Consider the following 23,348-nt stretch of genomic DNA (forward strand, 5'->3'; position numbering starts at 1 on the left):
CGAAGCAGATGCAGCAAAGAGAGCATACTAATGTTCATTTTTTAACAGCTTTGAGGTATAATTCACATGCAATACAATCCATCTATTTAAGGTGTACAATTCAGTGGGGTTTTTTTTTTAAGATTTTATTTCTTTTTAGAGAGAGGAGAAGGGAGGGAGAAAGAGAGGGTGAGAAACATCAACATGAGATCAGCTGCCTCTCGCAGGCACCCAGAACAACCTGGGCCTGCGCCCTGACCCAGAATTGAACCGGTGACCTTTTGCTTTGCAGGATGATGCCCAACCAACTGAGCCACACCAGTCAGGGCTATAGTCCATTGGTTTTTCACACTTATCACAGATAAGTGTGACCATTGTTACAGGCAATTTTAGAAAATTTTTATCGCCTCATCAAGAAACTCTGTACCCTGTAGCTATTTACCCTTCTATCCTTCACACCCAGCCCTGAGCAACCACTAATCTGCTTTTTGTCTCCATAGATTTGGCAACTATTGATGTTTCACATAAATAAAATGATATAACGTATGGTCTCCTACCAACTCAATGTTTTGAAATTAAGTGTGTTTACATTGTAATTGTGCTTTGTACCACAATTAATTGGAATAAGTAGTTTTAGCTCTGTGATTTTATACATTTTTCAAGATTAGCAGAACATTACAGCAAATCCAGAATTAAACTTTATCCTCCTTTTCTGAAGAGAAGCCCAGAGGCTCTATTCTCCAGGAGAAATAAAATGAAAAGGAGCAAAAATAGCCACAAAGAGAGTTAGGACATTTTGAACTTTCATTGAAGTTTTTACCATCCAGGCCCTGTTTGCACTGGGGCCTGAGCTAAACTTTGAGGTGCAAAAGGCTGGGAGACGGATGGTCAGGGGTGCCTCTCTTGCCCCATTTCCAGACCTGAGCGCTGCCCTGTCAGTAGGAAAGATGCCTGAGGACACCCCAGAAGTCACTCAAAGGGGCAAGAGTGAAGAAAAGAGATGAATGTCCCACCTGCCAGAGGAGGGAGCATTTCCTGGAGCAATGGCTAAAGATGAGGCACTTGCTAACAGGCCAGGCCAGCTCTCGAGCCTGTCTAGGGGAGCCACAGGCACTTCAGGGGTGTAGGGGTCTTCTGCAAGGTCAACCGCAGCACAGGCATCTGCTAAGGTGGCACATGGAAGCTCTGCTTTGGATCTGACCCTAAGGAGGGAGCTCTTCAAACTGATCCACTGCTCCTGACTTCATGTTTAGGGCAGGTCAGCCAGGTCCCTACTTTCACGATAGTCCCTTTCCCCAACAGCAAAAAATGACAGTCCTTTGTCTCAAATACCGGGTGGGAATATACAATCCTAGGACATGTCCCAGAAGCAAGCAGCTGCTGTTGCAGGGGCCAACTCGGGGAGGTAAGTAGGTGCTCTAAGGAAGAGGACGGCTCTGGAAACCTCAAGTCCAAATTCCCTCTGGGCAATTTCAGGTGAGTTCAGGGGGTGGGGCGGAGGTGTCCTTGCTGAGCTGGAGTGGAGGGCAGGGAGGCAGAAACAAAGGTCCAACGCCAGTGGAGACCTGGCTTGTAGTAAGAGGGCAAGAGAGGAGAAACACAAAAAGGAGCTAAAATGATAAGAGTTTCTGGAGTTGGGTTTGCAGCACAAACACAATGATGAGCTGCTTGTGGTTTGTTTTATGCCCATCTCATCTATTGGGAGAATGATCTTCAGATTAGAAATGGAAGGACAAATGTAGGTAGAGGAATCTGAAAGCCCAGCGTAGTGGCTTGCACAGTGTCCCTCCCAAGTTCCGTTTACCCAAAACTTGTGACTGTTGTAGAATGTGACTGTTGTAGCTTTCTAGGGCTGCTGTAACAAAGTTTCACTCTAGAAGCTTTCTTGTGGATTCTTTGGGATTTTCTAAATATAGAATCATGTCATCTATATATAGTTTTACCTCTGCAACCTGGATGCTTCTTATTTCTTTTTGACATTTCAATATTACTTTATGTTAGTTTCAGGTGTACAGCATGGTGGTCAGACAATTACATAATCTATAAACTGATCCCCGCCGATAATTGTAGTGTGCACCTGGCACCGTACATAGTTATTACAATATTTTTTACTGTATTTCCTATGCTGTACTATACATCCCTGTGACTATTTTGTAACCACCAATTTGTGCTTCTTAATCCCTTCACCTTTTTCACTGAGGCCCCCAACTCTCTTCCCATCTGGCAACACTCAGTTTGTTCTCTCTGAGTCTATTTCTGTTTTGTTTGTTCATTTATTTTGTTCTTTAGATTCCACATGTAAGTGAAATCATATGGCATTTGTCTTTCTCTGTCTGACTTATTTCCCTTAGCATAATACCATCTAGGTCCATCCATGTTGTCGCAAATGGTTAGTTTCATTCTTTTCATGGTGAGTACTATTCCCTTTGTATATGTATCACATCTTTTTTATCCACTCCATTGATGGGCACTTGGGTTGCTTCAAATAGTGATGCACGTATCTTTTCGAGTTAGTGTTTTGGATTTCTTCAGATGTATACCCAGAAGTAGAATTGCTGGGTCATAAGGTAGTTCTATTTTTATTTTTTTGAGGAAATTCCATACCGTTTTCCACAGTGGCTGCACCAGTCTGCATTCCCACCAACAGGGCAAAGTGTTCCCCTTTCTCCACATCCTCACCAGCATTTGTTGTTTGTTGATTTATTGATGGAAGCCATTCTGACAGATGAGAGGTGGTATCTCATTGTGGTTTTAATTTGCATTTCCCTGATGATTAGTGATGTTGAGCATCTTTTCATATGTCTATTGGTCATCTGTATGTCCTCTTTAGAGAAATGTCTATTCAGATTCTCTGCCCTTATTTAATTGTATTGCTGGATGTTTCTTTTTTTGGTGTTGAGTCATATGTGTTCTTTATAAATTTTGGATATTAACCCCTTATCAGATGTATCATTGGTGGATATATTCTCCCATTCAGTAGGTTGTCTTTGTTTTGCTGGTGGTTTCCTTTGCTGTGCAAAACTTTACGTAGTCCCATTTATTTACTTTTTCTTTTGTTCCCCTTGCCCAAGGAAATGTATCAGACAAAGTATTAGTAAGCCCGTGTCAGTGTGGCTCAGTTGGTTGGCTGGTGTCCTGCAAAGCGAAAGGCCGTCAGTTTGATTCCCGGTCAGGGCACATGCCTGGGTTGAGGACAGTCCCTTGTTGGGGTGGGTGTAAGAGTCAACGATTGATATTCTCTCACACACCGATTCTTCTCTGCTTCGCTGTCGTCCCTTCTCCTGTCTCTAAAAATAAATAAAATCTTTTAAAAAATGTAAGTAGCCCTTCTAAACAATATTAGTAAGAGCAATGTGAGAGAATTTACTGCCTATGTTTTCTAGAAATTTTGTGGTTTCAGGTCTTCCGTTTACATCTTTAACCCATTTTTTGTTTATTCTTGTATATGGCATAAGAAAGTGGTTTAGTGTCTTTTCTTGCATGTATTTGTCCAATTTTCCGGACACCGTTTATTGAATGGACTGTCTTTGCCCCATTTGATGTTCTTGCTTCCTTGGTCATGTATTAATTGACCATATAGATGTGGTTTTATTTCTGGGCTCTCTATTCTGTTCCATTGGTCTATGTCTGTTTTTATGCTAGTACCATGCTGTTTTGTTTAGTATAGACTTGAGGTATAGTTTCATATCAGGTAGGGTGATACTTTTATTTCCTTTCTAATTGCTCTGGAAAAAAACTTGCAGCGCGCTGTTAAATAGCAGCAGTAAAAGCATGCACCCTTGTCTTGTTCCTGGCCTGAAGGGGGAAGCTTTCAGTCTTTCAGTATGATAGCTGTAGGTTTTTCATAAGTGTCTTTATTGTGTTGAGGAAGTTTCCCTTTCTTCTTAATTTTTGGACAGTTTTTATTATAAAGGTGTGTTGGATCTTGTCAAATGCCTTTTCAGCACCAATTGAGATAATCACGTTGTTACCGGAGAAACTCGGTTCTTCTTGCCGCTGCAGGAAAGAATTGCAGATCAGCCAGTCTATTAGTGCGCAAGCGGGTTTAATTAGTGATACGTTCCCATGGAAGAGAATGGGCCTGGCTAAGGCGGGGATTGACAGGCATAGGTTCAGGGCAGGGCAAGGTAAGGGCATCAGGCCCTTTGTCTTGAGGACTTATATAGTTGGCGGGATGGGGTGAAGAAGTTCTATATTGATTGACAGGTAAAGGTGGTGCCAGCTTTCCATGGGGGTTGAGGTAGCGTGACTCCCCAAACTGAGGTATGTGTGGGGGTCTGTTAGCCTAAATCCTAATCTTGCTCCAGACCCATTTTGCTCATCTTGTTGTAAAACAGATGCGTGACAGGAGGCAGTTAATTAAAGTTGAGGCAGTTACCCAAAGTTACTTATGAATTTTCTCTTTGGGCACTGTGGACCCCTCCTTTTTCCCTTTGTAGACCTTGGGATGAATACACAGTTTCAAAGGCTTCCCTTCCCAGATAGTGGAAACAATACATGGAATTTCAAGGACTCCCCTCCTCCCGTGCTGACATAATGTTTCCTGTGCTGTTGGGACACCTGGCAATATTGTCAGACCAGGCTCAGGACTGCTGTTAGTGGGTGAGACAGGACTCTCTCCTCCCTGCCTTGGTTTCCTATCTGTCCTACCTAAGAATGTGGTTTTGTTGCCTTCATTCTATTAACATAATGTATTACACCGTTAGATTTTTTTAATGTGAAACCACCCTTGCATTCCTGGGATAAATCCCACTTAGTTATGGTGAATAATTCTTTAAATATGTTGTCAGATCAAATTTGCTGATACCTTGATGAGGACTTTTGCAGTTATATTCCCAGGAGACATTTGTCTATAATCTTTTCTTCTGATATCTTTATCTGGCTTTGGTATCAGAATAATGCTGGTCTCCTATGATGAGTCAGGAAGTGCTCCCCTCTGCTCAATTTTTTGGAAGAATTTGATAGGGTTTGGTGTTAATTCTTTAACTATTTGGTAGAAATCACCTGTAAAGCTATTGGCTCAGGACTTTTCTTTCTTGAGAGTTTTTGATTAGTCATTCAACATCTTTACCTGTTATGGGTCTGTTGAGGTTTTCTATTTCTTCTTGAGACAGTTTAGGTAATTGGTGTGTTTCCAAAAATCTGTCCATTTCTTCTAAGTTATCTAATTTGCTGGTGTTCAATTGTTCATAGTATTCTCTTATCCTTTGTATCTCTGTAAGTTTGGTAATAATGTCACCATTTTCACTTTTGGTTTAAGTTATATGCATCTTCTCTTTTTTCTTTGCAAGTCTATGCTATAGGCTGAAGGTGTGTATCCTTTCAAAATTGTTATGTCAAATCCTAACACCTGATGTGATGGTATTAGGAGGTGGGGCCTGTGGAAGGCGATTAGGTCACGAGGGCAGAGCCCCCATGAATGCCATTAGTGCTGTTACAAAACAGGCTCCAGAGAGATGCCTAGCCCCTTATGCATGTGATGATATAATGAGAAATCTGTGACCCAGAAGAGGGACGTCACCCACCCATGCTGGCACCCTGATCTTGGGCTTCCAGTCCATCGAACTGTGAAAAATAGGTTTCTATTGTAGGTAAGCTACCCAGTCTATGGCATTTTGTTACAGCAGCCTGAACAGACTAAGACAGTCTAGCAAAAAGTTGCTTAATATTGTTGATCTTTTTAAAGAAGCACCTTTTTGTTTCATTGAGTTTTTTCTCTTCAAATATCTTTTGTGGGTGACACAGTTTAACCCATTACAGTACACTTATTTGAAAATAGGGTCCTTGCAGATGTAATTAGTTAAGGCGAAGTCATTTGGTTAAGATGGGCTTTAAAGCTTCCATCTTTCACCACTGAGTACAATGTTTGCTGTGAGTTGTTCATACTGACTTTTTATTATGTTGACTTAGTTTCCTTATATTCATAATTTGTTTTTTTAATGAAAGGATGCTGAATTTTTTCAAATGTTTTTTCCGCATCAATTGAGATGGTCATTTTTTTTCTTCTTTCTGTTAATGTGATATAATTACATTGAATGATTTTCATTTGTTGAACCATCTTGCATTCTAGGGCAAAATCCCACTTGGTCATGGCGTATAATACTTTTAATATGCTATTATTTTTTAAATTGTGACTTATGGTGCTTTGATTTTTTTTTTTTTTAAGAAAAGAAAGGATTTCTTGAAGGAATGGTCAGCAGCGTCAGGGACCTCGGAGTGGTCAAGTAGGGGAGGGAACAGAAGGGGATTTAGTTATTAAGAGGTTTTTGTGTTTGAGAGTATTTTTATTAAAACTGGTATAGTGAAACAAGGAAGGGCCTAGGATAGAAGAAGCAATAGGAGAGAGAGAAGGCAGGGCTGCTCCGGCTCTCTAGAAACATTAAGGGAAAGAAGTGAGCCAAGTTGAGGCTGCTGTCAGCTCACTGGAGGGTGAGAGAAAAGGGAGCTTTGGGGACCAGCTCAGGGGGTCAGCCTGGGAGGAGCTGCTGCTGCACATTGTTCCCCTGGTTGCAAGTCTCATGGGGTCCCTTAGACTTTAGGAGATGTAGGCCTGTGGGGGAAGGAGAGAAGGAAGGGAAAGGCGTCGGCATGGTCCTGGGAGGGAGAGCATACATTAACAGGTTTTTGTTAAACTTGTAGATGAATGTTCTTAGCAGCAATACTTACAATAGCAAAAAAGTAGGAAAAAACCAGATGTCCATGAACTGATTGATAGTTAAACAAAGTGGTATATCCACTCAGTGGAGTATTATGCAGCCATTAAAGAGGAATGAAGTTCTGATGCTACAACACGGATGAACCTTGAAAACACTATGCTAAGTGAAAGTAGCCAAGCACAGAAAACTACATATTATATGTATCCATTTATATGAATGTCAGATTAACAAGTCCATAGAAGCAGAAAGTAGATCAGTGGTTTCCTGGGGCTTGGGGGAGATGTTCAGACCAGGTTGGGAACTGGAAGATGTGAAAGGTTTGGTTTAGGTGCTATGGGAAGGGGAGGGAAAGCTGAGCAAGAGTAAGTGGAAAACTCAATATTTGGCTGAGTTTATAGGCCCAACCTTGAGCCTAATGGCTGTGGGAGTTAGTATGAGATTGGGGTTACTAAGAACCGGCTGATGAGTTTGCAGAATTACTGTGGGCAATGTAGTGCTTGCTAGTGAGCCAAGGTAGGCTGGAAGAACCAATAGCTTTTCAGATACCGAAAGAAGGTGAATGCCACACACTCTAAGTAAACTATTAGTTATTCAGCACAGTACCTGGTGCATGTAGAAATACTCATTTGCAAAAAAAAGTCAGCTGATATTTTCAGAGGGGTATCACCTTTATTGAGGTACCATTCACATACTCTACAACTCACCTACTTATATTGGTGAATTAATTTTTGACAAGTGTGCAAAGACAAGTGTCTTTTCAACAAATGGTGCTGAGACAAATGCAATTTCTAAATGGGAAAAATGAAGTGGGACCCTTTCCTCCCACTACCTACAAAAATTTACTCACATTGTAAAGGGTATAAAGTGATATCAAATTTTGGTTTTGAGTTGCACTTTCCTAATCATTACTGATGTTGAATATCCTTTCAGGTGCTTATTGTCCGTTTATATATGTATAAGAAATGTCTATTCAGATACTTTGACCACTTTTAATTGGGTTATTTGGACTATCTTATTGTTGAGTTGTAAGAGTTCATTTTATATTCTACACACCTAACCCTTACCAGATATGTGATTTACAAATATTTCTCCCATTCTGCGGGTGTCTTTTCACTTCTTTTGAAGCACAGAAACTCCCTTCTGGGGCGGTGAAGCGCCCTGAAATGGACTGTGGTCGTGACTGCACAGGCCTGTGAACGCACTGAGGCTGTCAAACTGAACACTCTAGAGCCTGCTGCGCGTGGGGCCTCTGACTCTCTCATGTACCAGAGGGTCCCATGCATACGCATGTTTTAAATTTGGGTTCTTTCTCTTGCTAATCTGTCTTTTGTCCGCTTAATTATTAGACCACTTGAGAGAACCTTGAGGGTAAAGTTTCTTCCTCCCCCACATCAGAAAAGTGCAAGAAACTCTGCTCAACGGGTTCCCGACTTTGCTAAGATTTTATTCTACCTTCTTGCAAAATGCTTCATTGAAATCAGGATGGGAGCAGCAATTTTGCTTCACCCACATGTATCCACTCCTGGTTTAAACAACCAGTACACTACTAACTTTCAATGCTGTGATTCTATGAATATTTTATTTATCTGTATAAATGAGCCATGTGGCTCTAAAATTAGATATCCAATTTCTAACAGTCTCCCAGGGAAGTAGAGCACTTGCTTTAAAAAACTGTGGGGTCACCCTGGCCGGGTAGCTCCATTGATCGTCCACCAAGGCTGCGGGTTCAGTCCCTGGCCAGGGCACAGACAAGAAGCAGCCAGGGAATGCATAAATAAGTGGAACAAGTTGATGTTTCTCTCTCTCCCTCCCTTCTCTCTCAAATCAATAAAAAAAAATTTTAAAAAACTATGGGGTGGGGAAATTATACGAAGGGGGACTGACTACTAATAGGTTTTTAAAGAGCAGCATGACAAAAACGTGATGTTGCACAAACTATACTTTAAATATGTGGTTTGTGTCATCTGTGAATGATACCTCGTAAAGCTGTTTAAAAGAAAAATAACTGAGGCCGAAGTCACCTAGACTCTTTATCAATTATTGGACCACATCCTGGAGTAAACTGGGAACTGATTTTTTAAAGGATACTATTTAGCATCCTATAGGCCTATATATTCTATATCCTATGGAGAGGATGGCCATTCAGGTTCATTAATTTTTACTAAAAGTTCTCAACCATAACCCATAACCCCAGAATAAAACTTCTCACCTGATATATCTTTCTGCTGTTGCTAAACTTCTATCAGAAACTCTTGAGAGAAGGAAATAGAGTATTTGAAGCACATGACACCCACCTATCCCTATCCCTCAAGAAAAATTGGATTTGTCCCTTCCCCCCAAATAAATAAACTGAATGTTTTAAAAGGATGTGTTTTATAACATGCAAATTTTAGCTCAATAAAGCTATTATTAAAAATAAAAGAATAAAAAGAATGGATAATATATGTTTAGAAAAGTAATTGGTACTTGGGGTGGTGAACAAACAATATAATATACAGGTGTATTATAGAATTATAAACCTGAGACCTATATGATTTTATTAACCAATGGCACCCCAATAAATTCAATTAAAATGAACTGGTAGATACTGGGACTCAATATTGTTTTGCCTAAATATAAATCCTATAAAACTAACTTCACCCCCTTTTTTTGATAGAGCGATCTTTTATCAAAACTTTTGATAAAATCCTTAATCTCTTTTAGGCCCGAATCAAGTAATGTTCTAACAAAGGCTATCTGAACTTCAGCTCGAGAGTTGAAAATATCATTAACGACTTGATTTTCAAAACTGTAGAATGGATGACAGCATTACCAAGTGTCATCATAATTGGCTGAATAAACATGTCCCCCCAATGCCAATTAAAGGTAAGCTAGGAGAGGTGTCGCGTTGCATGCCACAGGCCTTCAGCCACAGCCTTGCTTTCTTCATCTTCTTTATTGGTGATTTGAGGTGAGAAAAATAGTTGAAATGCTGGTCAAACTTGTGGGAGACAAAGGACCAAGTAAACTTCAACTGCATGAATTCTACAAGGGGAAATTTTAGTTTGCGCTTTTTCAAATAACTGTGGAACACAGGATGAGACGTAGTTCCACAGTGCTCGTGTAGAACATACCTCTGGGGTTCTGTTGACATGGAGTCTGCCAACTTCGTGGCTGCCACTCATGTCAATGCCATCTTGGTGCTCCAATATGGCAGTGCTCATCAGTTTTGGGTACCACTGGCTGCTCACCTAACAGCCATTGCCCCCTGCTGTCTTCCTCAGTTATGGACCCCGGTTTTGTTCAGAAGATAGGCTCAGTGGTGTGGGCCCTGCCCTAATCCCCAAGGGATGATTAAAATTTAGTACAAGAGCCAATAAAAGAACCTCATTCTCTTTTGCCAGGCAGTTTCTTTTTCAGCATTCCTTGCAGCGAAGGGTGTAAGATGCAAGAAGAAAGAGATAAATTGAGGTAAGAACTGTTATGCAAAAGGAATCGGGACTTAATAATTTGGGAAAATTTCAGCCTATCCGTATTGCAAAAGAGCCTAAAATTAGGAGAATCAGTTTTAGGAAAGTATGCCGGACAACCTTCTGCTAGTTCGTGGAAGGGATCAAAAGGTCAGAGCGCTCTTGGCCCTGGTTGGTGTGGCTCAGTTGGTTGGAGTGTTGTCCCATAACTGAAAGGTCACGGGTTCTATTCCCAGTCATGGCACATGTCTTGGTTGTGGGTTTGATCCCAGGTTGGAGCATGTACAAGTGGGAACCGATCAATGTTCCTCTCTGGCTTTGATGTTTCTCTCCCTCTCTTTCTCCTTCCCTTCCCTTCTTTGTAAAATCAATAAGCATGTCCCCAGGTGAGGTTAAAAAATTAAAATAAAAAGAGTGCTCTTGGAAGAGATTTGGCATAGGACTCATGGATGGGATTTTCCAGGAAAGATCTCTGGAAGAATCTATCATCTATAATGAAATGAACTCCTGTGATATACACAGGAAGCCCACAAAGTGCTTAAGGACTACAGGACTAAGGAGGGAGGAAGAAAAGTTTTGAAAAAGGCTTTCAAAGTTTTCTCAAAATTCTCCAGGCAGGAAATAGGCTGATATATGTTATTCAACTGCAACACGTGTTAACCTATGAGAAGAAGAAAAAGCAATGTGGTGCAGGCCGCGGGGCAGAGCCGACAGCCATGGAGGGTTATTTCTAGGCCTCCAAACTGCATGGAGTTTTCCAGGCTGCATTTCAAAATTGCTTGCAAGTAGTGGCTCCCCGTTTTCTTTCTTTTTAAATTGAAAAATTCCATTTTCTTTCTTTTTAAATTGAAATGTCTGTAACTATTATCCTTCCCCTAAACCAGCATTGTATTTGGGGAGTAGATAATTCGTTAATTGAGTTTACACGTGTGAATTCACTTAATCCTCACCACAGTCATATGAGGGTCACAGGTTCAGGGAGAGAGAGGAATTTTGCCTGCAGCCTCACTCATAACTAACGTTAGGTGATTTAGATGATGACTTTTGAGCTGATGAGATTTTGTTGAAATTTAGAACAGGAGTTGTGCTGTAATGCGTTGAGACTTTGGGGACCTTGGGTTGGAGAAAATGTATTTTGCATATGGGACAGACATTCGTCCTTGAGAGCCAGCAGCAGAATGTGGTAGGTGAATGATCTCCCCAAAGCCGTCCATATCATAACCCCTGAAGTCTGTGAGTGTTACCTAACATGGCAAATGGAACTTCGCAGATGTAATTCAGTTAAGAATTTTAGGAGGAGACTACCTTAGTTTATCCAAGTCGATCCCAAGTAATCACAAGGGTCCTTATAAGAGGGAAGCAGAAAGGTCAGTCCAGAGGTGTGAGAACAGAAGAGAAGGGTCGGAGTCGGGGAAAATGTCACACTGCTGGCCTCGAAGATGGAGGAAGGGGCTATATGAGCTGAGGTGACCTCTAGATGCTGGTGACCTCTAGATGCTGGAAAAGGCAAGGAAACATTCTTTCCAGAGCCACTGGAAGAAGCATGGACCTGCTAACACTTGATTTTGTCTCAGTAAAACCCATTTCAGACATCTGACCTCATGAATTATGTTTTATGTTGTTTTCAGCCACCAGTGTGTGGTAATTTGTTGTGGCAGCAACAGGAAACCAATACAAAGTCACACTGATTTTTGATGTAAAAGAAAAAAATAGACAAGAGGAGATTAATTCATTTGGTAGCAGAACAGAAATAGGCAAAATGTAGCTATCATTATGAGCAGAATTTGGAGAAAAGCTGTACCAACTCTTGCTCTCCCTGAGCTAGGAGAGGCTCATTCCTTCTTCTCAGGTCAGACCGCAGGAGGCCAGGCTCACTGGCGGGGAGCACTGAGAAGCTGATTCTAGTTCAGTTATGGAGGAACCTTTTATGGGATTCTCTGAACACAAATTTGCCAGTTGATGGAGGTGGTAGGGTAGGCTTTGTTCCCTGTGTCATGTTATTACAATTATTATTTCATTCCTATCAGCTGTTTGATGGACGTAAGCCCCTCCCTCGTTTCTGAGACTAGAGTTTAGGCATTGTCTGGATCAGCAATTTTGACTCTAATGTGCACAAGAAGCACCTGGGGAACTCCCTAAAATGCAGAATCTGAATCAGGTCTGGGTGGGACCCAGGGGAGGCTGATATTGCTCATCTGCAGCAACTTTGTACAATAAGGTTCTAGAGACCTGTGCTGCTTAAGCTTGAGGGCACATTACAGTCACTGGAAGGGCTTGCTAAACCATGATGCTTGGCCTCCCCCCAGAACTGATTTAAAGTCTCGGGGGCAGGGCGGGAGACCTGGACGCCAGACGCGGAGGGAAGGAGCTAGACTAGCCTCTGAGAGCCTCATAGCTGTGCGGACACCCATGAGGACCATGCTATCGCCACCGAGAATGCAGACCAGTCCATTATCCCCCATCCCCCAGGCTGAGCCTATAGTTTCTCTTCCCCAGCAAGAAATTAAAACGCTGGAAGATGGTAAAGAGGAGCTTTTCAAAGTGCGGGCAAAGCTATTACGATTGGCGGCAGAGAACGATGTCCCAGAATGGAAGGAATGGGGCACCGACATCAAGCTCCTGAAGCCTGAGGAGAAAGGGACCATTCTCTTTCTCGTGAGGAGGGCCAAGATCCTGAAAGTATGTGCCAACCACTACATCACGTCGGTGATGGAGCTGAGGCCAAATGCGGGCAGTGACCCGCACCTGGGTCTGCAGCACTCACGCAGACTTTGCCCACGAGCGCCCCAAGCGGGAGCTGTTGGCCACCTGCTTCCTCAATCCTCAAAATGCACAGCAATTCCAGCAGTTTGAAGAACGCTGGAGAGATGGGAGAGAAAGCAGGATCTGGCAAAAAACGATGATGCCGAGAAAGGTTGAAAAGCTAGTAGCTCCCACGGTGAAGGAGGAGAGCACAGGAGTCTGCAGACACGGAGACCGAGGGGTAAGCTGAGGGGAAGCAGTGAGTCCTCCGCCCTGCCCTTGTTTTCTTTTCCTTCCTTTTTTAACAACCACTTTGCCCTGCCCCTCCTTTTCGGTTTGTGTAGTTCAGTTTTGTTTTTACAAATGTTAAAGGGGCTTTATAAAAATAATTGAATTCCAACATTCAAGTGTTTTTTTTCCCTAATTTTTTGCCCTACTGAAGATGACTACGGAAAACCTATTCCCCAGTCATGAAAATGTACTGTGCTTTCTTTTCCATAGTGGAAACACTTATTCATAGCCATCAGAAATAGTGACTAAACAACACACTGGAAACCTTAAAAGAAAAACAGAAGGAAGGAAAGTCTCGGGTCTGAAAGTCTGCAGAGCTAACAAGTTCCCAGGTGGTGGTGATTGTCAGGAACCACGAGTCGGGAAGATTCTGTCTGTGACCCAGGGTTTGACCCTTTTTGTAATTTAGTGTTGTGTCCCGACTGCTGGAGTTTTGGTTCTCTAACTTACAAAGTCTTTTCAGTGCTCCCAGAATCACTTGGGAGGGGTTATTGAGTTTAGCTTATCTTTGTTGTTAATAAAATGTAAATTTCAGACATTTCTGTTCAGGGTGTTAGTGAGATTTGGGGAGAAGTCTTTGCATGTCCGCTGGCCCTGGGCACTCACTGCTATTGATCACTCACTGTATGCCAGGCCTGGCCGAGGCCCCTTGCTGACACAACGTGGCACCCCTCCCTCAACTTCGGCACCACCTGTCCGTGACCCTCCATATTGGTGCCCGGGAATTTCCCTGCACATCACTCTCTGTGGTGGATGCGTCCTCTTAACCTGTATATGGAGCTTACCTAGCACTAGGCATCACACATCCAATGTCCCATGATACCCTGCAATTGTGCCTGACGGTCCAGGGAAGGGTGGGTTAATCAAGAGGGAGTGGGAGTAGGGGAGCCGAGGGGACACTGGGAGGAGGGATAGACAGGAACTGACTGACTGGGTTAACCAAGCCCATCAGGTCCCACCAGGGGTCCAGGGAGGCCATCTTGCCAAGCCACCCAGGGCAGGAAGTCACTGTGATGCCCCCCAGTGAAAGGGAGTGGGGTCTCAGTAGCAGAGGCTTTAATGAGATGCCTGACTCGCCATCCATCCTGTCCAGTTTCTCCACTTCCTTGGTGACCTCCATTGCCTCTCCACAGGCCCCAGAAAGCCCACCGCTGCAGGAGTCAGGCAGGCAGGAAACACGCAGCAGCCTCCTCTCGGGCCCACTTTATTTGGGAGCAGGATGGGGGGACCTAGGCCTGCTGTGCCCGAAGCAGTGCTCGCACCTGGCCGATCTGCCAGTTGACACTGGAGCTCGAGGTGCCACCCAAGGCAGTATATTGCTCCACGCTGTGCCCATAGTCCCACACGTGGCTCACGTCGCCTGAGAACAAGGGGCTGGGGAAAAGAAGGAGATGGGCTAGGGCAGCCCTGCCACCCCATCCTCAGGGGCCTGGGCTTGTCCCCTGGGAGGCAGCAGAGGGAGGGGCGGGGGCTGCACCTGATGGTCTGTAGCTCCTGCAGTGACAGCTGGTTGAGGGCGACCCCCTTGGTCTCGGCCATGAACACTGCTTTCCCAGAGGCCTCGTGGGCCTGGCGGAATGGCATCTGCAGGTGCAGAGCAGAGGGAGCACTGAGGCAGGCTTCCTGGGCTCCCTGGCCTGCTGTGGGAGCCCGAGCCCTCCCTAACCACCCCCACCCCTGAGGGGAGGAGGGGGGCATCCCTCCTGCCCCACCCCTCCACCCCAGTCACCTACACTTACCCCTTTTCGGACCAGGTAGTAGGCGAGGTCAGTGGCCAGCATGTCAGGACTAAGAGCCTGCCACATGTTCTCACGGTGAATCTGGGGACATGGGCAGGGGAGTGTGAGTTCTGCAGTCTCCAAGGCCTGAAGCTGCCAGCTGCAGGTCTACCCCTCAGCCAGGAAGTCTCCTGCCTTGGGCAGAGCCACTCTTACCCACCCTGTTCTGTCTCAGCTCAAGCCACCTTTTCATAATTGTTGATAATTTTTAGTTGTGCTATATACAGTGTTGCCTTTACGTTTTCAAAGTCCTTATGTTTGGTGTGCATCAGAATCACCTGGAGGATTTCTTGCAAATACAAGTCGCCAGGCCCCACCGCCAGAGTCTGATTCAGCAGACCTGGAGTGAGGCCTGGGGCTGCAAGTCTGTCAAGTTCTTAGGTGATGCTGATGCTGTTGGCCCCAGAACCACACTTAGGGAACCACTGCTTCCGAGTCACATCCTGAGCGGTTTAGGAATGAAATGATATGAAGATGGGGATTTGGTTCAAAATAACGGGGGGCATGGAGCGGGCAAAGGTAGCTGCCAAAGCAAGCATGGCCATGAGGTGGTTATGGCTGAAAGTGAGAGTTGGTACATCCGGGTTCATTATACATTTTCTCAACTCTTGTATACAGAAATTCCTATAATAAAATGATCTAAAAAGAAATCTGGTCAGGCCAGTTGACGAAACTCCTTGAGTCTACCCCATTTCCTTAAGTTTTGTCCCTTTTCTGTTCCTCAAAGGCAGGAACAAGCACATCCCTTCCTTCCCCTGCCCCGGGTCTTCTGGACCACCCACCCTTGCCTCCTCTCCAGATCACCCCCTGGCACGCCCATCCCAGAGTTTAGGGGCCTAGGAGAGAAGAGGCGTGTCTTGCCTGCAATGTAGAGATGACGCCAGTGGCCACCTGGAGGACTGCACTCATCGTTTCGGACACTTCAAACACGGCTTCCTTGTCCTCCTGGAAGGCATGTGGCAGGAGGTGAGGGCTCAGCAGCCCCACCCCTCCCCGAGACATCCTCACTGCTTTCCCCTGGGAACACTCAGCACCTCCCACAACCCACACCATGGGAGAGAACTCTCAGGGTAGCAAGGTCTGGGAACACAGGAGGGAAGGTGGCAATTCTGTGGGGCCCCTGCCTGGAAGTGCCAGGGCCCTGAGAACCGGTATGTGGTGTTTATGCAGGCGGGTCCCTTCTCTACTCCCCCCACCAGTTTCACACCTGTAAGTCCTTGTTGTAGGTGCTCGGAAGTCCCTTGAGGGTCATCAGGAGCCCAGCACACTGAGGACAGAGTGAGGATCAAGAGGCTGAACCTCTGAGCCCGTCCTAGAAGCTTCCTCGGGACCCTTTGGGTCAGCCAGAGGCCTTGCCCCACTCCCTGCCCTTCTCACCCGTCCAAACACTCGCCCCGCCTTGCTCCGGATCAGCTCCAGGCTGTCTGGGTTTTTCTTCTGGGGCATCAGGCTGCTTCCGGTGCTGGGGACAGAGATACTGCAGCTGAAGGGGCTCCTCTAGCCCTTGGCTAGTAGCCTGGTTGGGGCGGAGAGGAAGGAAGCCATGCTGGTGGGAGCAGAGCTGGGGCAAGGCAGAGCGCAGCCTCACCTGTAGGCATCAGAGAGCTGCACAAAGCTGAATTCCTTGGTGCCATAGAGGATGAGATCCTCAGCCATCCTGCTGAGGTGAGTCATGCACAGCGAAGCCCAGAACAGGAACTCAGCTTGTGGGAGAGAAGGGAAAGCAGGCTCTCTGGTCACCAGGCCTCTCTTGCTTTTCACCTGGCCTGGAGAAGCTCCAGGCAGACCATAGGGGGGCGTGGGAGGAGATTGGAGAGCAGCTGGACTGTGGGACAAAGGAGGGGCACAGTGCTGGGGATGAGCAGGCTGGCCCCCAGGACTCACCCACAAAGTCACGCTCACTGGTAGCATCCATGCTGTTGACAGTGATGGCCCCAAATTTCAGTTCTGGACAAGGCGGAAAGGGGAGGGTAATAGGGCAGGGCTGGAGGGCAAAGTGGAACCTCCTCTACCCTGAATCAGGGTGCCCAGCCACCTCCCCTTGGCCTCCTTTCAGGGAGGAGAAGTAGGGAGGCACAGGAGGTGTGGTGAGGGTCCCTTGTACAGGCCCCAGGAGGGAGGCGGGAGCCCTGAGTGTACTCTGCCTCTATCTTCAGTGTCCATAGGTGAAAAACAAAGGTTTCACCCAGACCCCTGCCTTCTCTCTGCAATACCCCGTAGAAGCTGATGGTGACCCCCCAGGGTAGGGGGGGTAGCTTACCTGCTCGGAGCAGCTCCCGGTCCACACCCAGTGGATTGCCTGCAATGGCCCCGCTGTGGGGACAGGGGGTTTTGAGTGACCAGGGCTCCTGACAAGGAGGTCCCGGCACAGACACACATGTGCACCCAGAGCTGAGCCCTGGTTGCCAGGGCTGTGGCCAGTAAGCTTGGTGCCTGATACTTATCCCTGTGCAGGGAACATGGCCGGCTCTCTGGAGCTTCTCTGGAGAGGTCTGGCCCTGCTCTTACACGTTTACCAGCTTGGTTGTCCACATCTTAGAACAGGGGGGGCCATGCAGGGTCCTGCCTGCCCAGCCAGAAAGTTACCTGGTCTTTTGTTCCCCTCTGTCCATCCCCAAGGGCCATGCTATATGGCAGCAACCCCACCCCCACCTCCACTCGGAGCACTGGGACCTCACTCACCTTCCTAGGGGCAGGACGTTCACCCGCTTCCGCACCTCCAGTAGCCTCTCAGAGTCTCTGGTCAGTGCCACCGCATGGCTGTGGGGAGCCAGGGGACAGGAAGGTCAGGGCAGCCTGGGGGGCCTCCCCCCTCACAGCCCCTCCATCACAGTCCCACTCACCTCAGGATCCAGTGGCTCCAGCGGATGGGCTGAGCCCTCTGTAGGTGGGTATACCCTGGGAAGAGGACGTCATGTTCCCTGTGGGGAGGAGTAGGGACAGGGTGCCTGAGGGGCTCAGGAGGCTCAGGTGGGGCCACCCAGACCCTGCAGGCCTGGGCCCTTCCAGGGAAGAGCAGAACAGGGCTACCAGGGATCTGCCTGCATGAGGGATCTCCTGGGGACAAGCAAATTGTAAGAGAGGAGACCAGAAGTTGGGGGGTACAACCTAAGGACTGGACCAGGGCCGTGGGGCCAGGGGGTGAGGCTTGGCCAAGACCAAGCATGGATTACACCCTTAGCTCTCGGCTCTGCATCTCCCACCAGATGTGAGCAGGGCCATGGCGGGGGAGGAGGCATAGCGGGTACCACCTGGCAGTGGGAGCCATGTCTGTACGTGTGTGAGAAGCTCTCAAGGGCCCCAGAAGAGCTGGGGGCGCTTCAGAGTAGGCGGGGCAGAGGCAAAGGTGCTGTGGGGGGTGGTTCTGGCTTGTTTTCTTTAATAAACAGCTTTATTGAGACATGATTCACATACAATTCACCCATTTAAAGTGTACACTTTAATGCATCACCATCACCATATCCATTTTAGAACATTTCACTGCCTCCCAAAAGGAATCCCGCAGTCTTAGCAGTCACTCCTCATTCCTCCCAGCCCCCACAGGGTGACGAGCTCGTGCCCTTGTTTTTCCTCAGGTGGTGAGGCCTGGGAAGCAGGGGTCACAGGGAGTTGGGAAAGAACAGTCACTCCTGTCCCTAACACCAAACAGGGACTTCTCAGTTGTCAGGGCACAGAAGTCAAAGTTTGGGATGAGGCTGGAGTGAGCCTTTGGATCTGTCCTTTGCCAGCCATGCTGGCTGGAAATGGGGACGAGGGTCACAGGCAGGCTGAGGAGTGGCTCTGTCTGCCCCAGGCACTGCCAGCCCCTTTCCTCGGGGCACCTGCCCTGTGCCTTAGCTACCCACTCATGAATCCTCAGAGGGTGAGCTTGTCCTGTCTGCTGTGCTAGGCTGGTTGGGGGATTGGGGCCATGGCAAGACATCCCCTACTCTGGGTTGCTCTGCCTCACTGAGTCCAGGAGTTCTGGGACCCCCTATAGCTACTCGCGCCCTCTCTACCACCTGGGTGTCCTCAGGGGACTCACGCCTCTGCCCGATCCACCATGGTTTTGATGAGCTCCCGGAGGAGGGCAGAGAGTGTCGAGCAGTTCTGCCGCATCCACAGCCTGAGATCTGTCACCACCTGTGGAGAGGAGGAGGTGTCACTGAGGCAGACAGACGTGTGGCTTCTCTGGGGAGCCAGACGGTGGCTGAGATCCAACTCTGCTGTCTGAGCTCCCCAGGGTTGGGCAGCACAGGGTGGGGGCGGAGGGGTGACAGCACCTGGTCGTTCCGACTTCGTCCTGTGTGTAGTTTCCCTGCAGTGTCACCAATGAGTTCCTAGGGGTGGAGGGAGGCATGGGTCAGAGCTTGCTGCTCACGGCCCAGTGGGGTCTGCCCGGGTGGGCGAGCTTCCTCTCTGCCTTGTAGTCTTCCCTCCCAGCCTCAGGGTCCCCTGGTCCTGCCCAAGTCTCTGCCATCTCTGCTGAGGCCTCCTGTTCTGAGGTCCCACCCATACTCTGCCAGTTTTGAAGGGATCAGAATGATGGTGCTTAAGGTCAAAGTGGCCAAGGGCAAAGTAGAGAAGGGAGGCTGGGGGCAGGTGGGGGTTGTACCTTGAGACGTCGCTCATTGGCCGTGTGGATGTCCTCATCATTGGAATTTAGTTTGAAGGTGCCCCGGGCCCACTCCTCAGCCACCTGTAGCAGATGGCAGCAACCCAGGGGTCAGGCTGGCAGGCATTGGCAGCCAAGACGGGCAAGCCCTGTTCCCACCCTCCCCCTCATCACTGACTGTCCCTCTGTTGGAGCTGCATCCTGGGAGTGCTCCACCGGGCATGCCTGTGCAGCCCCCACCTCAAGGAGCATCTCAGGCCTAGTGCCCCTTTGCCAATGAGCCATGGGGCCACAGGGCCATTAAAGGATGAAGAGAGATGGTGAGCACAGGGCACCTGTCTAGGTGAATCATCACCCCAAGGAGATGTGAGGGCCTTGGGATAACACCACGACCTGTGCTTGGGGATTTGGTGGGAGCCCGGGGCCACAGAAAGGGGCCCTTGGGTGGACCTGGGGGCATGGAGAGTACCTTGTCCAGGCCCTGGAGTATCTGGTCCCTCTCGGCCTTGGTGAGGAGCCCTGCCTTCTCCAGGCCCCGGCTGTAGGCCTTGCTGCCCTGCACATCCACTTCCCACAGCTGCCGGTCGTAGGTGATGGACGAGTTGAACTTCTCCATGATGGGGTCCACTGCACCCACGAACCGGCCGCCCCACAGCTTCCCGCTCTGGTCAGGAGAACAGGAGCAATTAGTCTCCTGCCCCAGCTCGAGAACAGCGCCTCTCACAAGAGGCTCTCAGGAGAGTAACCAAGTGTGATGGCAGTAGGAGCCAGTGTCACCGAGGCTCAGAGAGTCAGGCACTTGCCCAAAGTCACTCAGGGAGTGAGTGTGGGAACGTGGCTGGACAATGATGTTATGGCTCTTTCCCACCACATGACACTGCTCCGGGGAGATAGTGGAAGGGTACGAGGCACCCCTGAGACAATGGCAGAACTTCTGGGCCATTCCTGCCACTGACCAAGGTGGAATCCAGAGTTTGGACCCAGCTCTGATGTACCGTGATAATGATAATAATACTGGCAAACATACACTGCATTCCCACTGTTTCTAAATGCTTGGCGTGTACTACTGACAGCGACCCTCTGAAGTGGGCACCGATCCTATCCCGGCACACACAGGGGGAAACCGAAGCACAGAGCAGTCATGTATTTTGCCCTCGTGGTGATGGCAGAGCCAGGACCGTAGCCCAGCAGTCTGAAGACAGCCCACGCTCTGAACCCGTGTTCTGCCAGACTGTTCTGAACTTTTGCTGCAGGGACAGGCATGGAGGCACCTGAGGGACCCCATCAGGCTCAAGTTACCTGCATCTCCCTCCCATAGCTGGGGCCAGGACCTAAGGTCACCTCACCAAAACTTCTTTGGAGAGTACCTCTGACACAGCTTATCACTGGCCTTCTAGGAGGTCACTAGTTGACCCTCTGTCCCCGAGGAGCCAAGGGCAGAGGGATGGGATAGAGACAGCTCTGTTTTGAAAGAGGGCATAGGCCAGGGTATGGGACAGGTGGGGGAGGGGGCACAGAACAACTGTGAAGTAGTCAACGTGCCCAGAGAGCCAAGGATTAGGAGGAGAGTGTACCAGGGTGGGGGTGTGCATGGTACTTCACTGGCATCTTTTCTCTGGAGTGGGGCTTAAATGGCCACTGGGGACATGTGTCCTCTGTCTCGGACCTCTGTTAGCCACCTGACCATGGGTGTGTTATATAACCTCTCAAAGCCTCAGTACTGCCCCTCCATCAATGTGATACATTTGCTAAGTGCGTACATAGCACTGTGCCTGGCACTCGGTAAGGACATTCTAGGTATTATTAAAGGAGCAGCTGAGGACTGCTGGAGCCAGGGTGTACCTTAGCTCGGTTCTGGTGTGCACCATGGACCTCCACCACGCTGTGGCCCCAGGCCATGAGTTGACCCCTCAGTGCCCAGCAGCCTTGGCCACCAGAGGACTCTGCCTTGCAGAAGTAGCCTCCGCCCCCTCAGACTTTTGAGCGGGGCCTGCCCCTTACCCCCCTGCAGCCCCAGCAAGCCTTGATTTCCAGCAAAGCACCACATGGGGCCCCAGTCCTGATTACTGGGGCCAGAGGGCCAGGGCCAGCCAGTAAGGATGGGGAGCCAGCCTGCCCCTCAGCCAGAGGCCTGGCACCATCTCTCCCAGTAGGTCCTTGGACTCCCTGCCTGGGTTGTTAGTAATAACAACTACTTAACAAGTGGGGCTGCAGCCAAGCCAATTAGTACCATCCCACAGGATTGCCCAGGGCAAGCAGAGGTCACCTGGCACCCTGGTATCCTGAAAGCAGCCCATGCTTTCTGCTTTGTGGCCAAGCTCCCACCCCATTGGCAGGCTTAAAAGGATCCCACCCAGGAAGATGTTAGTCTGAGGTGCCACAACCTGGGCACTGAGGAGAGGGGGAAGCCTAATGTGGTGAGATAGGGCCCTGCTCCAAGCCAGCAAACCTCTGGGCCAGGGTGATCCCTTTAGGGCAAGGGGCAGGGGCACTGGGTTGGGCTGGGATAACCAGCAATAGCTAATTAGAATGCACAAGGGGGACATCAGTGTTGTTACTGTGAGTATAATCTGCCACCACTTATGAAACACCTACATTGCTTGACCCTGTCTAGGCATTCCATACGTACTGTTACACCCTTCTACGGGGTGGGCACTGTCACCTCCTTTTTAACAAATGAGGAAAGAGGCTCAAGGAGGTCGAGTGGCTGCTTCAGAAACCAAGTCCAGTTGGCTCCAAAGTCCAGGCCCTGCCCCCAGCCCTCCACCTGCACCTAGAAGCTGGCAGGACAGGCATTCTCATCCCATTTATTCAGATTCACAAACAGGTCCAGAGAGAGGAAGTGACTTGCCAGCTAATGAGGGCCAGAAGGGACTGGAACCCAGACCTCCTGCTTCCCAGGCCCAATGACATCAAGCAAACAGCCCCTTTTATGTGAGGGTTGCAAGCAATGATCTCATGATCTAGTACCTTACAGGGGGAGGCAGACAGCTATTATTGCCCCCTTTCACCAGTTAAATCAACTGAGGCCAGAGAAAAGGAACCTGTGTCTCAGACTCAGGAAAAGAACCCAAGAGTTCTTTGGCTCTAGGGAACAGAGGAAACTTCTGGGCACTGGGGATGCAGGGCAAGGTCCTCTACCTCCTAGCTCTTTCTCCCCTACCTCCTGGCTCTTTCCACAGGCCAGTCATGTGGATTCTGCTACACAGGGACATTTGCCACAGCAGGAGGTCGGGTCACGACCGCCTTCCCAGAAGTGTGCTTTGGTGGGTTTGCCACACAGACCGTCTGGGGAGGGGTGCTGGAGGGGCAAAGGTCTCTCCCAGGCCCTGGCAGGTGACCATTGCCTGTGGTCAGTAAGGGCAATAACCAGGGGGACAGCCGGCGGCATAGTCTGGCACCAGGAGATCCCCGTGAGCAGGTCACGGCCCTAGGGGGCCCCCAGGACGCCCCTCCCCCTTGTTTGGAGTCTTGCCGGACCAGAGTCCCCGAGGTCCCACTCACCTCCGATGCCATGTTGGGTGGTTTCTCGTCTTCCGGGAGCCTTGATCCTGCGGGTTTGGAAGACAAGACCGGACTGACGACCTACTCGGCCTCCCGGGGAGGGTCCTGCGGGACGAGCTGGCTTCAGGTCCCGCAAGGCAGAGGCGGAGCGCAGCACTTGGGGAGGCTGACGTGAGCAGCAACTTGGTCCTAAGTGTCCTCCGGACCCACCCGTCCCCCCCCTCGTCTGGAGCCACGCGCACTCACTCACCACCACCTGGTCGCTCGGTCTGTCCCTCGCCTGCCAGCCAGCGGGGTTTTCTGGAGGAGAGAGCGTCAGCAGCAGCCGGGATCTCTCCCCGCCTCCTGGCAGCGG

At 48.7% G+C, this 23,348-nt stretch overlaps 1 protein-coding gene and 1 pseudogene across 1 annotated transcript; one reads left to right on the forward strand and one right to left on the reverse strand.

The window, feature by feature from the left end:
- Positions 1-1,337: 1,337 nt before the first annotated feature.
- Positions 1,338-14,164, forward strand: LOC112314771 (ran-specific GTPase-activating protein pseudogene; annotated as a pseudogene).
- Positions 14,165-14,305: 141 nt separating this feature from the next.
- ASL (argininosuccinate lyase) lies at positions 14,306-23,348 on the reverse strand. The gene is made up of 17 exons (XM_024571467.3): positions 23,244-23,348; positions 22,994-23,040; positions 19,959-20,153; positions 19,490-19,573; positions 19,158-19,214; positions 18,920-19,017; positions 17,739-17,816; positions 17,578-17,655; positions 17,156-17,208; positions 16,780-16,842; positions 16,484-16,598; positions 16,273-16,357; positions 16,103-16,162; positions 15,757-15,840; positions 14,857-14,937; positions 14,595-14,701; positions 14,306-14,491 (listed from the first exon to the last, which is right to left on the reverse strand). Exons 2-17 carry the CDS (start codon positions 23,003-23,005, stop codon positions 14,347-14,349), a joined length of 1,395 nt encoding a protein of 464 aa, XP_024427235.1. The 5' UTR covers positions 23,006-23,040; positions 23,244-23,348; the 3' UTR covers positions 14,306-14,346.

Source organism: Desmodus rotundus, chromosome 1, assembly GCF_022682495.2.
Source record: "Desmodus rotundus isolate HL8 chromosome 1, HLdesRot8A.1, whole genome shotgun sequence".
Taxonomy (NCBI): domain Eukaryota; kingdom Metazoa; phylum Chordata; class Mammalia; order Chiroptera; family Phyllostomidae; genus Desmodus; species Desmodus rotundus.